General features: G+C 39.2%; 1 protein-coding gene across 1 annotated transcript in view; it reads left to right on the forward strand.

Moving 5' to 3' along the window:
- SMIM14 (small integral membrane protein 14) overlaps positions 1–11,604 on the forward strand; it is a gene marked incomplete at its 3' end in the record, with an annotated part of 52,410 nt that extends 40,806 nt beyond the window's left edge. Inside the window, exons 4-6 of the mRNA XM_080343559.1 lie at positions 2,498–2,546; positions 10,831–10,979; positions 11,572–11,604. Coding sequence (XP_080199685.1) covers positions 2,498–2,546; positions 10,831–10,979; positions 11,572–11,604 — 231 coding nt within the window. The remainder of the gene's footprint in view (positions 1–2,497; positions 2,547–10,830; positions 10,980–11,571) is intronic.
- Positions 11,605–13,516: the final 1,912 nt, after the last annotated feature.

Here is a 13,516-nt window from a genome sequence, read left to right on the forward strand (position 1 = left end):
TGGAGGAATTTCACACAAATTATAAAAATGCAGGTTTTTTCATACTTTTCTCCTCTAACTGTTTCATAACATAATTTGAGGTTTCTAAACCTGCCTTGTACAGTTAATTTCTAAATCCCCATGAAAAAATCTGTTATCCAAACCCTCTGGAAAGCACAGCCCCATTAGCAGACAAAATACAGATGGCCCTCTACTTTGTAGAAGTTCCTCTGTATGTTATTCCTCCATATATAAGCAGACTTTTTTCCATATTGACAAGGAATACACTAATATAAAAACTTATTTTTCAGCAGAGATCTGCAGAGCAGTCCTAGTGGTATTATTCTTAAGACCGCTTGCTTACTGTAATATTTGTATCATTGGTGTTTCCAGCAGTGCTTTTCATTCTGAGGTCTTGGAATCTGTCCTGTCTTTTGAGAAGTCACTAAAGATGCCCATAGGATAAAACTCAGTATCTGGGTGTACCCTCTGGGCACACAGAATGTCTGGGATTTAATACTTATTGTGTCTTAATCAGGTGGCCTCCTATATAACAGGTGTTTCCAGACGGTGCATAGGCTTTTCATGAAGGGATGGTCAAGGTGGTGGTGAATGACAAAGCACAGTTGATCATGGTCGCTGCTGAGACCGCTCTTCCAGAAAGGCACAGCTGTAGCCAGCAGATCTTTCTGTTGTTGTTAAACAAGCTTCTGTGGTGGTGAACATGTTCGTGTTAGTCAAAGCTGGAGTTCCATCTTTTTTTTTGTTGTGTGTGGTAATGGTGGAAGCCCATCTGTTTGACAGGTGAAGGAACAGAATAGTAATAGAGGGATAACGATCTGTATGAAGTTTCTCATCATATACCTATTACCCATTTTAATTCTGGACATCATTCTGTATTGAAGAATACCTGTAGACTCTGTTCTACAGATTAGGGATTATAAATTAAGCCCCCTCCAGAATAAATCTCTGTACAAAGAGAAGATAATTATGTTGCCGATCTCTTTAAAATGTGGGTATAGTGATATCCAGTTTTCCCAGTTCAGGAATCTCTGAGTGTCAGAAATTCCAAATTGATACTATTGCTAATGTAAAACCTCCCCTTTGAGAATTAATTCCAAAGTTTGAAAATAAAATAAGCTTTAACTTTTATATAAGAGGTGCAGTAAATATGCATAGGGGTTTTTTTGGTGTTTTTGTTTTTCTAATAAGGTAAGTAGAAGTCATTTGTTTGTCCCCTGGTGTTGTTTTTAACTATAGAAATAGCTGAAAGGTTAAACCCAGTATTTCCTAAGGAACTTCTTTGTAGTCTCAGTAAATTTTCTAGCAGATCTCAATATATTAATGAATGAATGAATGTGATTGATCTCCAATTACATATTTCTTTTTCTTTCTCAAATGTGTCAGTCATTGAAGATCATTATGCTAAAGGAACTTTTCCAAAAATCTTCCTCTGGTTGTTCATCTGTTTCCTTGATGTGCTTTGCCTAACATTATGACTACATACAGCAAGTCGGTTATGCCAATACAAGGGGAAATTTGGTTTGTAGTAATTACATATTTCTTTCATAAGGAATATCATCTTCTCTTTTACATTCGTATATTGACTCTGATAATAAACAGATTAGCCTGTTGTGACAAGAAATGTTGGGATTTGTGACACTGCTGTGACAATAAAACCTGTCAAAAAACAAATATCAGTTCTAACCAAGGCATTGTAATAATTACATACTTTTAAAAACTTTTATTTTTAATCCATGTAGTTTACCTAAGCAGAGGATAGAACCTGTTTCCTTAACAGATTAAATCCCATCCATGTAAGCTCTTTGTGACTGATAAAGAATCTGATATTTGTCTTTCTTTTTTGACTCTGTCATCTGTAAAATAATTATACTGATTTCCAGGTTAGCCGATGTTGACTTTTCTTGCAGTTAGCAAGCTTAGCTAGTCTGTAAATGTAAATAGTCAGTTGCTGAAAGTGTTTTAACTTTTCCTTATCAGTAAAGAGAAAAAACAGTAAAGTACATATTAAAATCCACTTCAAAATATCTTAGGTGGAAAAATAGTAATTACTAAGTTGAAAGATGAAATTTTAATTTGTCTTCTCTGTGCTTAACTGTTATTAGTCTGATAATTTCTTATTATGTAAACACAGAGTATTTTAATGTTACTTGATCTAGTTTGTAGTAGGAACACCTGTACATTATAAATCTCAGAATCTATATCTGTGTATAACAACATGTATATCACTATAGATTTTTAACTTGAATTTTAAAAAGCATTCAGTGGCTGCAACCTGTTTGGAAGGAATAACACTTTAGTCAGGTAATTTAAATGTATTATGCAAGTACCTCTATATCTGGGATTCTTCACACAGCATAAGCAAAGAGTGACGCAGTAAAGGATCAGTTATAATCTTCCTTATCTTGAGCTGGTGGTCTGATGTTATATTAATCGTGATTTCAGTGAAAGCTGACTGAGTCTCATTGCTAAGTGCCTTTCTTTTTCTCTGTTTCAGCTGAGACAATCCCAGTCCTACTGCACAGACACAGAATGCCTTCAGGAATGTGAGTAACTCTCAAGATCAGGTGCATGGAAGTAAAATAAGCAGTAGTAATTAGAGTCTGACTGGTCTTTAAAATGCAACAGTTGACTCAACATTGTAGGAACATATTACATTAAATCAAATACTACAATACTAAAATTGTTATGGTAGGGAGGTAATTTCTGAAGATCTGTGATGCATGTGAACATTTGTACATTGGAAGCATTGCATGGAAGCAGCAATGGTGAGCAGGCTGGAGGTACCAACATAGCAGCATGACCATTGATCAGGCCCCAACTGTACTGAATCTTACCATTAGCTTCCAAATAGGATTATTTCAGTTTTTCCCCAAGGAGAAAATTCAGAGGGGACTTTATTTGTCCTCTTTACAGTCATAGCAGCCTAACCAGTAAAGACGGGATATTCAGCACAGATCCAAACATGTACACGTGTTCCTGGCTGAGGCTGAGTAACTTACTGGCAGTGCTCTGAACCCTTCACTCCACTGTGAAGGAGAGGAGATTCCCCACCAGCTCTGACTGATAAGTTGACACACATCGTGACTGCATATCTGTTGACTTGATGGCTGTTAGTTAATGAAGCAGAGTACCAATGTGTATGTTTCCTTAAAATTTGCTGTGAAATACATTAAAAAACCCTCTCCCAAATGGTGAGCGTTACTAGGACAGTCAAACATTACTGGCATCTGCAGGAAGCATAGCTGTGCAAAGGTAATGCAGTAATGCAAGTTTGCCCTGAGGCACTCTGTTTACAGTATCCATGGTCTAGAGGGAACAGTGCCAAATGCTTAAAAATTAAGTGGATCTACTTTTCCTGTATTGCTTTAGCAACTGAGGATATGAACTCACTCAATTACGCTATATCAGGATTACTGTAATGCTCAGAGGCAGCAGGGAACACCTGAGCAGCGTTCTGGAAGCAAGAGCTGCTGCTTCCTGTGTCTTCTGCAGGTCCAGGAGCAGTGCAGTCAGGGTTTCTGGGCCGTTGGGGAGAGGGCATGCCTTCATTTACTCTCATGTTCCTCCCTCTTCACTCCCAGTAAAACCTGTTTAGAGATGGACATCTAGCTTGGACTTGCACTATGTCCTCCCAGTGTGGAACATTCTCAGATTCATTGCCATGTTGGGCTGAAGGGGAAAAGCTGTGAGCTTTCCCACGTAACCCCTGAGTGGGGTGCACATGTGCCGTAACAGTGCTGCTGGCTTTACTCTTTCTTTTGGGGCTTTCCAAGTCATGCTGTGTGTCGTGGTTTAACCCAAGCTAGCAATATAACGATGATAGCCGCTCACTCACCACCCCCCCCAAATAGGGGAGAGGAACAAAAGGGAAGGAGAAACTCGTGGTTTGAGATAAACACTGTTTAATGAAATAACAAAATAATGCCAATATACTACTACTAATAATAATATATATAAAATAGAAATAGAATATAAAATAAGAGATACTCAATGCAGAAAGGCCCAGAGGCCTCTGCCAAATGGCAGGATGGCATAAGACTAAACTACAGAAAAACTTCTCAACAGAACTTCCCTGAATGGGTCTCCATCCATGCTCCAACTCAACTCTGAGCCCAGTGGGAAAGTCCCAACTCTCCTTAAATATGAAGCATGATGCTAATAGGATGGAATATTCTCACTGATCAGTCTGGTTGTCAGTCAAGCTCTGCCCCATCTCTGCACCCCTTCACTGATGCCTCACACCTGTGGGCAGAGCTCAGAGGCCTTGCCTGTCAGACCAGAGCAATTAAAGACATGGACTCTGTCCTGGAGTGTTATCCTCTTGTTCTCAAACTAAATCTGAACAGTGACTGTGCTAGCTATGAAAAAGAAAGGTTTCTAACTGCATGGAGAAAATTAATTCGTTTTAGTCAAACCGGTACACTGTGACTTACAGCACCCTTCCTTTTCCAAATGCACCTCTCCTAGAGCAGACTTTTTAGTCTCCCACACCTTAGACTTCTGTGTGTGGTGGTTTTGTTTGGTTTTTTAATCACAGGCATGGAGAAGAGGGAAAGAGGCAAGTGACAGGAAACAGAATATTTTCTGTATTAGAAGTAGGCACAGACAGGCTGTACAGCTTTCTGATCTTTAGTCCACAGTCAAAATCAAACGATGGTAGGTCATTCTCACTCAAGCCTTTGGAGTCTTGGCTTATCAGTGTTTATGCAGCTCTTAGGCTAAAGACTGCATAAATGAGTAAGTTCTGTTAAGTGTGGGCACAATGCTTGTGGGATAGCTTTCATGCTACCAAGCAATAATACAGTGGGGATGCAAATGGTTTGTGGCAAATAGCTTTCCATCCTGAAAGAGATCCTTGCAATAACTGTCTGCAGATGCAAGCAATTTGGCAGCAATTGTTCCAAACCAGTGGTTTGTTTCAAAAACCAAAGCAAAAATTATAGAGTAAATCCTCTCCAACGTTATTGTATTGCCTTAAATTTAGCTTCAGCAAAGGTATCTTTCTGCTGATGCAATGACACTGCCTATTTGCCAGATTATTTTGTGATGCTTCTGTGAGTCTGTGCTTGGGCCAACATGAGCTCTGTAAGATTCCCGGGAGTCAAAGGCAAAAACAAACAGATGGAGCCTGGAGAAGTTTCTAGACATGTTTTCAGAGACAGATTAAAACAATTCTGGGCTGGTCTTCTGCCCATTGCTTCATCCCGTTCTGATGAGCTGTACCGTGATGAGCTGATTTCTGAGGTGGGTCTCCTCTTCCCTGCGTCACACAGATCCATTTCCTGTCACTTGCTGACTTTGGTTCCTCATTTCAGGACCTTGATATGAAGAAGCTTGTTCTCACCCATTCACTCATTCCCAGGATTTGGTCTTCCTTCTGGAAGCACAGCTGGGAATGTTGTCATACACAGATTCTTAAGTTGCAAGCTTGTGGAATAACTGATGAGCTGTATGTGGTTTTGTTTTGGGAAATGTCATGGCTGCGGTTCAGCCAGTGTCACAGCAGCGTCATGTTATGCTGTTGCTACCAGCTGGAAGTTCTCAGAAGCATCCTGTGTTGATTCTTCTGAGCACACTTTGTTTTTTCAAACCTTGATTTCAGATCTCTTCTAGATTTTTGGAGCCAGATCAAAGCAGTAGCACCATGGCTCCCTCATTCGCATTTTTGTGTTATAAGCTCTAAATTTTTATTGCTGGTTGTTGGAACCATTATATTGTAGTGACTACCCTGCAGAGAGTTTCGTACCAGGATTGAGACCAGAGTTTTCAGATTTGTACTCCTACATACTGGAGGATATGAACGGCACTTCGGAGAGCATTTGGGTACTCTGCCTGGTGGCTGTTCTGCTGGTTGTCCATCAGAATATCTGATATGGCACTAACGCACGTATCAGAGTGTGATGACTGTTCTCTCCATTTCAGTGGGTGCCTTGGAGAAAAAAGGCTGCAAGTTTTGAATATGCAACACATTTAACATTCTGATGGGATTGTTTATGCTCAGCAAATCAGAAGATCTTACAGTTTCCCTTGAAATGAGGAATAAGAGCGATAATTATTTTCTGAATTCTGTTTAATGCAAGTGGAGCAGGGAAGATTTCTCTGAAGTGTGTTCCAGTTGCAACATCAGCGGTTCATCCAGCCCAGGGAGGATCCCCAGCTGGTACTGAGCTGCTCTGATGGCTCATGGCCCTTCACAGTCAGAGGAAATGAAGGCCCACTGCCTGAGTTTTTTCTATGTTCTAACGATTCCCAGATGTTGTGACCTGGATTTACTACATTCATATTTTCAACACTATTCTCAGTGGTCTCCTAGCTTGTAATATGATCAGAGATGACTGTCTCAAATGTTGTCTACTTCCAAATGTATTTTAAAATGAATGCGTGTCTGTGATTCATCTTGAGTTGTACTCACCTAGGGGAGTCACAGCAGCCTAACCCAATGGCACGAAATGTCTGCCAACTCTTCCCTCCCTTTTCTGGTAATTCCCTTCTCCTTTCCTCTGCTGAAGTTCTTTGTGGCTTTCTTCAGTTTCCCTATCCCTTGCCTTTGAGAGTGTCAGCTTGCAGGGATTGTCTGCTGAAGGTCCCACAGGGTCTTTGTCTTCTCTGATGATTCATCTATAAGATACCACTCTTCACACCATTTCTACCTTTTTTTCACAGAACAGGCAAGGCTAAAAACATTGTGAAAAGAAGGCAGCACAGGTCAGAGAGCATGATTTTGCCTTCCCACATGCAGATGTTGAAACAGTAAAGAGCTGAAGATCCACAAGAAGCTATTTCTACCATAACATGACAGGCAAAAAACACCATATGGAATATACTTGTACAGTAAAAGAAATGCAGTCTTTCCTCTTCTTCTTTAGAGTACAACCTCACTCTGAATGAAGAATAGCACTTTAAGAGAAGAATGATGTTCATATAAGGAATATTTAACAAGGATATTTATTAACTTTAATATTGTATTCTTGAGATTTCAGTTGCACAGTCAGAAGGTGGTTGACCTTTAATCTTTAGAAATTATTTTTACCAAACTCATCATTTTAGTAGCTTTGACTGCCTTCTAGTAGAACATTAAATGAGGTGGCAAACATCTGTCACAGAATTTTTTTTTCCCTTTCCCATTTCTTTCCAAGAGAAGACTAATTTATTTCGCCCTAGTCTCTGTTTCTGTAGGAGAAAGCAAGCCAAAGAGCTGTGCCTCGTATGTGGAGCAACAGATGGGATTCACCATAGTCATTAGCTCTCACATGAGTTCATCCCACAGTCTCAGACCAGCCTCTCATAAAGCTTTCTCCTACACAGAGATAATTCAACTACGGTGTAAAAACAAATAAAAATCCAGGTAACCAGAGGCGCAGAACTGCTCATGGCTTCATTCAGAAGTGCATGAATATATAGGTACGCTGAGCCCGGGGGACCAGATATTATGAAAATAATGACCTTGGGCTGGATTCGGTGTTGTATGGAAAGGCAGGCTAGAGACTGTAGGTTTCATTTCACTCAGGGACACAGGAGTCTACATTCTTATACACTATATGCACTAGTTATTGCCTTCCAGGCACTGGTGATTAATAACCGGATCCATCCATCAAAACGAGTGGTGGCAGGGACATCCATCTGTGAGGTTAGAACAAGACGATCTTCTATCCATCTGGGAATATTAGAAAATATAATCACAGGTCCTCTTTAGGTTAGCCTTTGTTCTTCAAGGAATCAAAAAACCACTTCTAAATTACCTGCAAAAATATCAGTTATAGGTAAAAGTATTGTGGTCATGAACTCTTAAAAATGAGATCTCTTCTTGTGCTCACCAGCATGAATTCCATCCTGCTTGATTTCAGCTTCACTCAGCTGTTCTTTATCCATAAGCTGGCCTTGTCTGATTATTTGGTTGTCTCAGTGATGGAGGTCTTTGTAGCAAAATATTGTTTTCTTCTACATATTATTGCTCCCAGTAGCTGAAAAAGCTTCCTGTCCTCATGTTTTGTGATAAAAAGCTTGGAAAAGTGTGATTCACCCCCGCTATGCAAGATTTTGCTTATCCTCATCTCCTTATGTTAGATAAAGTAACAGATTCTGAAATATCTCACATCCTTATTAGAACACATGGTCATTTGTGAGAGGTGTGGGTTTAACGATTCTTGAATAGAGTAAACAGTGTTGTGGCTGTTTCAGTATCTGGAATGCTTTCAGTAGGTAGTACAGGGTCAAGCTGTGTTAGATCAGTTAGATCTTGCTTAACTTAGTTCAGAATATGCTTCAGCACATTTACTTCTATATAAACCATATTACAATGCAGGCTGGAAGAAGTTGTGTCTTGCACGAACACCTGTAGTTTCCCTCTGTGGTTCCTTCTGCTCCCTTCCTTGATCTGTAGCCTGAATGGACCTAGCAGCAGTTGGTTATCCCAACTCTTGTCTAACCATGGGCCCTAAGTGCTCTGTGGTTCAGCAAATATTCCAGAAGGCGGCCTGAGTAGTCCTTGTTTCTCTGTGTTGTATGGAGAATCCAGCATAACAGGTGATCTGAATTTTCAGTATTCTGCTGAACATCCATGCCAAAGCAGGTGCTGAAGGCTGTCTTGCGCGCTACTGAAGGTGGTCTCAGGGTAGCTATTAATGTTGTCTGGAAGCTTAAAAATAAAGCAGTTGTTTTTTTTCATGCCAAATTATGTGCTGATTTAATGCATTGCATATATAAAGGTCATCTAAGACTTAAAGTACTGATGTGTTATGTTGATAGCAATATTGTCCCTCAGCACAATTGCAGATCTAAACTCTTACCTGTGCAGTTCCACATGCTTTCTGAATCAATTGTCTGCTAGCGTCTAATGAATTAAAGGCTGTAGCATTCTCATTCATTTTCTTTGCACTATACCTTCTCATATACAGCACCCTTTATTTATTCCGATCTCCAAAAGAATTGTCACTTGTAGTTGTATATACTTCTAATCATAACATTCCTCTACATTAGCAACTTGTGAGTTTTTAAATGTCTACATTTTGGACACTTCAAAAGCAAGAGCTGTGTGGCAGTTTCGTTTGTTCATACATGTTAATGGTGGTGGTTGTGCTGTGAGAAGCATCACCTTCTATAAGGTTTTTTTTTTCTTCTTTGACATTTTTGAGTGCATGTGATGTCAGTAAAGGACATGAGCCCCATAGCCTCAACTCATGAAGTCGCATTGACAGCAGAGCGGTGTTGTGACTGGTGTAGCTGTAAGCTGCCCCGCAGTGCCCCTGTGCTGTGCCGTGAAGAAACCACTTTCACAGAAGAGCCCCTGTTAAAAATGCTTCCCAGTGTGACAGTGATGAGGGTGATTCTTTGGTGCTAGCATTAACCTTCAAGGAAATTAGTCCAGCAGCTCACTGGGCATGAGCTACCTAGCAAATGTTAAAGAAGAGCACCTTCCAAACAATACTGGATCCAGACTTGACTCTGTAATGAGATGATCCAAGTGAGTTGAGACAGCTGAAAAATCTGACAGATACAAAAGTCCTTGTGGAGTTTCCCTGGATGTTAAAGTTTTCAACTTGAGTAATAAAATAGAATAGCTCTTCTCTTCCTGAAGGTTATTCGTTATAGGTTTGTATTTATTGTTCTGTATTAATTGATCACTTAGATCATTAGTGAAGTCTTTACATACTACAGGGTGTTTCAAAAAGATGGACCCAATTTGGAATCACTGTATCTCTGCAACGATGAACAGCCCATGGATGAAATTCCTACCACTTGAAGGGGTGGGGAATAGAGTTTCAGATGATTACTGCTAGACACCTCTGCCAGCACGTTTGTAACTTTTGTGCAAGTGTAACATGTTGCCATAGTGAAATATACTTATTTGAAATTGTGTTCATCTCTTTCAAACAACCTGTAAGCCATGTAAGTACCGTAGGTAGTTAACTTATATATTGGTTTACACTTCAGCTGACAACTTTAGTTACAGTTTGATTATTTGAAATGATGTTTCAGAGGATAAAAGTTGTTGTTTTCAAATGTGCAGGTATTTGCCAGAGTTTCTTGATCCAAAAAGCCTGACCAGCCATCTCCAATGTGATGTGATTTTCTCAGTTTTATTTCCATGCTTTGATGTCTCAGCCATTCTGTATGGAAATTAGGTGTAAATTTTTTATATTGTATTCCCGGGCCTCACTTTTTCATGTATCTCCTCATCATTTTTCCCCCTCCTGACAGATGGGTTTTCCTTGATGCTATCAGAAATACCACATGACCTGGGTAACCAGTCCTGGAGATCTGGCATGTGGGCACTGGCACTTATCTGAACAAACTCTCAATAAATAACTTACAGTAGCCAAGAAAAATGTAACCATTATTTTGCCTCTTCTTGCTAGAATTAGCACGTTCTCTGTATGGGGCCTAATAACAGAGTTTAAGCTTTCATCTCTCTAGTCTTTTATTTGTTTAAGGCAAAAAACAAACACCAACATGCAGATGGAGGTTTTTCCTACATAACTGTATTTTGCATCAAGTTTGATTTCTTAAACACAAAGTGTGTGTTTATCACTTCAGTTCACTAGGAGTTCGTGTGAACTAAGAAATAGTCATGATAATTCTGAGAACTCCAGTGAAATCTTATGAAGTAGATTCTCTCTTCAAAGGGATAAGAAATGTGATTAAAAAATCAGTGTAACACTAACGAAGAATTACTTGTCTCAAAGCCAAAAGGAAGGACTAATCAGAGAACTCGATTGAAAAATATTTCATGGGTTTTTTTCTGAGACTTATGTTGTATTTTTGTTTTCAGTTTGGGGAAAGAACTCAGCTGTCACTCTGTGTTATAACTTGAATTTTCCTTGTCTGTAGTGCCAGGACCAAATTCCTCCAGTGACAATGGTATCAGCTTTGCCATGATAATGATGGCCTGGGTGGTGATTGCACTTGTCCTGTTCTTACTGAGACCTCGTAATCTGAGAGGATCCAACTTAGCCGGAAAGCCAACCAGCCCGCACAACGTAAGTGCATCATCAAGTGCCCTGCAGAGAAACTCTACAATAGCTTAAACCTATTTTGTTTTAATACAGACTATCTTGCAGTCTTTTTTTCCTTACTTCTTTTTTTTCCCCTGTATTTTCTTGGAACTCCATTAGCAATGAAAATGAGTAAAACCAAAGTGAAAGCAGAATCACAAGAGCCAGCTGTGAGCCCTGCCATGGGATGGAGCAGGCACGGGTGACTGACTGTGGGTCACACTGTCCTCTGGACACTGGCTGTCCCTGGTTGGAATTGCCTCCTGCCTTCTTAAGTACCAGAGGAAAATCACAGCTTTAAGAGAAGTCATTAAACAAAATTACAGCATGAAAATAGGGTGGTCATCTTTGTCCTAGATACAGGATAATGGGAAAAAAAAGCTATCAGTGCAGGAAACAGTATTGTTCTTTGATACTCATTTACTCTGAATATTGAAAGAGACATTGAGTGATCTTAAAAGGAAGCACAATGTAACTCTTTGGCATTCTTCTTTTATTTCTAAATCCTTTTATGTGAAGCACTGTTTCTAATCCTGTACGTGTTTTTTTCTTTCTTTTTCTCCTTCCTTCCCCCTAGGGACAAGAACCACCCGCCCCACCAGTGGACTAGAGCATTCGGTATTGGAAAAGTCCAGCAGCTGAAACCTTGCACGACCAAATGAACAAAGTGACCATATTACTCCTAAACCCCATTCAATACTGTTTTCTTTTCTCATTTATATAGAGCAGAGTTATCATTCAACAGTTATCTTCATGAACTGCTTTTAGCGACTTCAATTTTAAGTTAATTTTTGCTTTGTATGTTGTTACAATTCTCAGTAGATTGTAATTTGAATAATTATAAGGCATTGCAGGGGTTTTTTGGTTGTTACCATTACTGTGGACATTCCATTCGGTCTCTTTCTCTTACAGCTATCTTAATTTCTTTACAGTGATTTCTGATATGCATTGAAAGAAAAAGAAAATCCCTGCACATCTATAATAATGGAAGGTTACTGACCTTTCTTCAGATTAATCTATATTTTTTTCTCCAGTATGCTTTGGGAGTTTTATTGTGGTTGCAACTATTAGCTTAGTTATGTGGTGAAAAATTGAAATTATTTCATATTTGCCCTGGGTTCAGAGCAGCTTGTAGTCTGGTCTTTGGATGACTAACATAGTTTTCAGGGTTGTTGTCAAAAGCACGGGTTGTCCACTAGAATTATACTCTGTGTGTGTGTGTGCAAAGAAGTGAATGTGATAATTGCCACAGTCAAAGCTCTGACATATATAGTGGGGACTTTACGCAAAAGATTATACCACCAAAAAATAAATTAATTTTATCTTGTTCATTAATAAATGATATATCCTATTCAATATGTTGTCAAAAATGTATTTCAAAAATGTATTCCAAAAATGGATTTGTTTATTTACAGGTTTTATGAACGGAGAAATTTAGTCAGAATAAGAACTTTGTAGAATTTTCTGTTCTCATATAGTCTCTTAATAATCCATATCTTAACAAGTTTTTTAGCCACAATGTAATGTATGTTGGATAGGATGAAATCATACGAAGAGTTACTGAAGTTACCAACTTTTGGTATACAACATATACTGGATATTCAGGTTTTTTCACCTGTATGTTGTCAGCAATTCTTAACATTTCATCCTTATCTACTGGTTGTAATTGTAGAATAACAAACTTGCAGGTGAATCCATATAGCATGTCTTTTCCCTCTAGTATTTGTGTGTATGTGTGGTGTGTTTATGCGTGCGTGTGGCTGTGCACGTACCTGTGCACATCTCCCATTGTAGCAAATGGGAATTACTTTTTTATATACATTAATTTAAAAACATTTTAAAGATGTACAGAAAAGTGACACTGTATATTTTTCTTGATCAATTCAGAAAATTGATGAGAATAATGTAAAAAACATTTTTATGTTACCACCATGAAGCTTCTTTCCATAAAGGTCAGTAGAACAGACATGGGAATTCAAAGCCTTACTCTACAAACCTTTATTTCATGAGGACTTTAGTTACGGAGCTGAAGGAACTAACTGTTAAGATGCATAAAGGTTTGTGTTAATGGGCTCTAACAAAAATCTCGCATCAGATCCCGTGGTTGACAGGCGCAGGGTTTTCCTCCTCAGGGTAAATGGCGGGCCAGCTAAGCCTCCTTGTAAAGGCACAGCACAGACCTGAAGAAAGGCTTCTGTAATTCGATGTATTTGCCCTTTCAATTTCTGTGGAACAGTGTGCTCCCAAGCATCGGAGCATGTGTAAAAAATAAAAAATAAAAATAAAAAGAAGGTTGGGCCAGGTGCTCTCAGTGACATTCGTGCAGTGCCATGGAAAGCAACGGAGCTGCAGCAGGGAAGCTGAGAGAATTCGTCCTGTTATGTCTAATGGTGTCCAGGCCACAAACACTGTGTAAAGATGTCACTGGGACAAGCAATCTGACTGTGCTTGCTTTCTGCCTTCCATGTGCATTTATGTTTGGGATGCTATTTTGAACAGAATGAGTAATACGACATCATTTT

Source organism: Nesoenas mayeri (assembly GCF_963082525.1).
Source record: "Nesoenas mayeri genome assembly, chromosome: 4".
Classification (NCBI taxonomy): Eukaryota; Metazoa; Chordata; class Aves; order Columbiformes; family Columbidae; genus Nesoenas; species Nesoenas mayeri.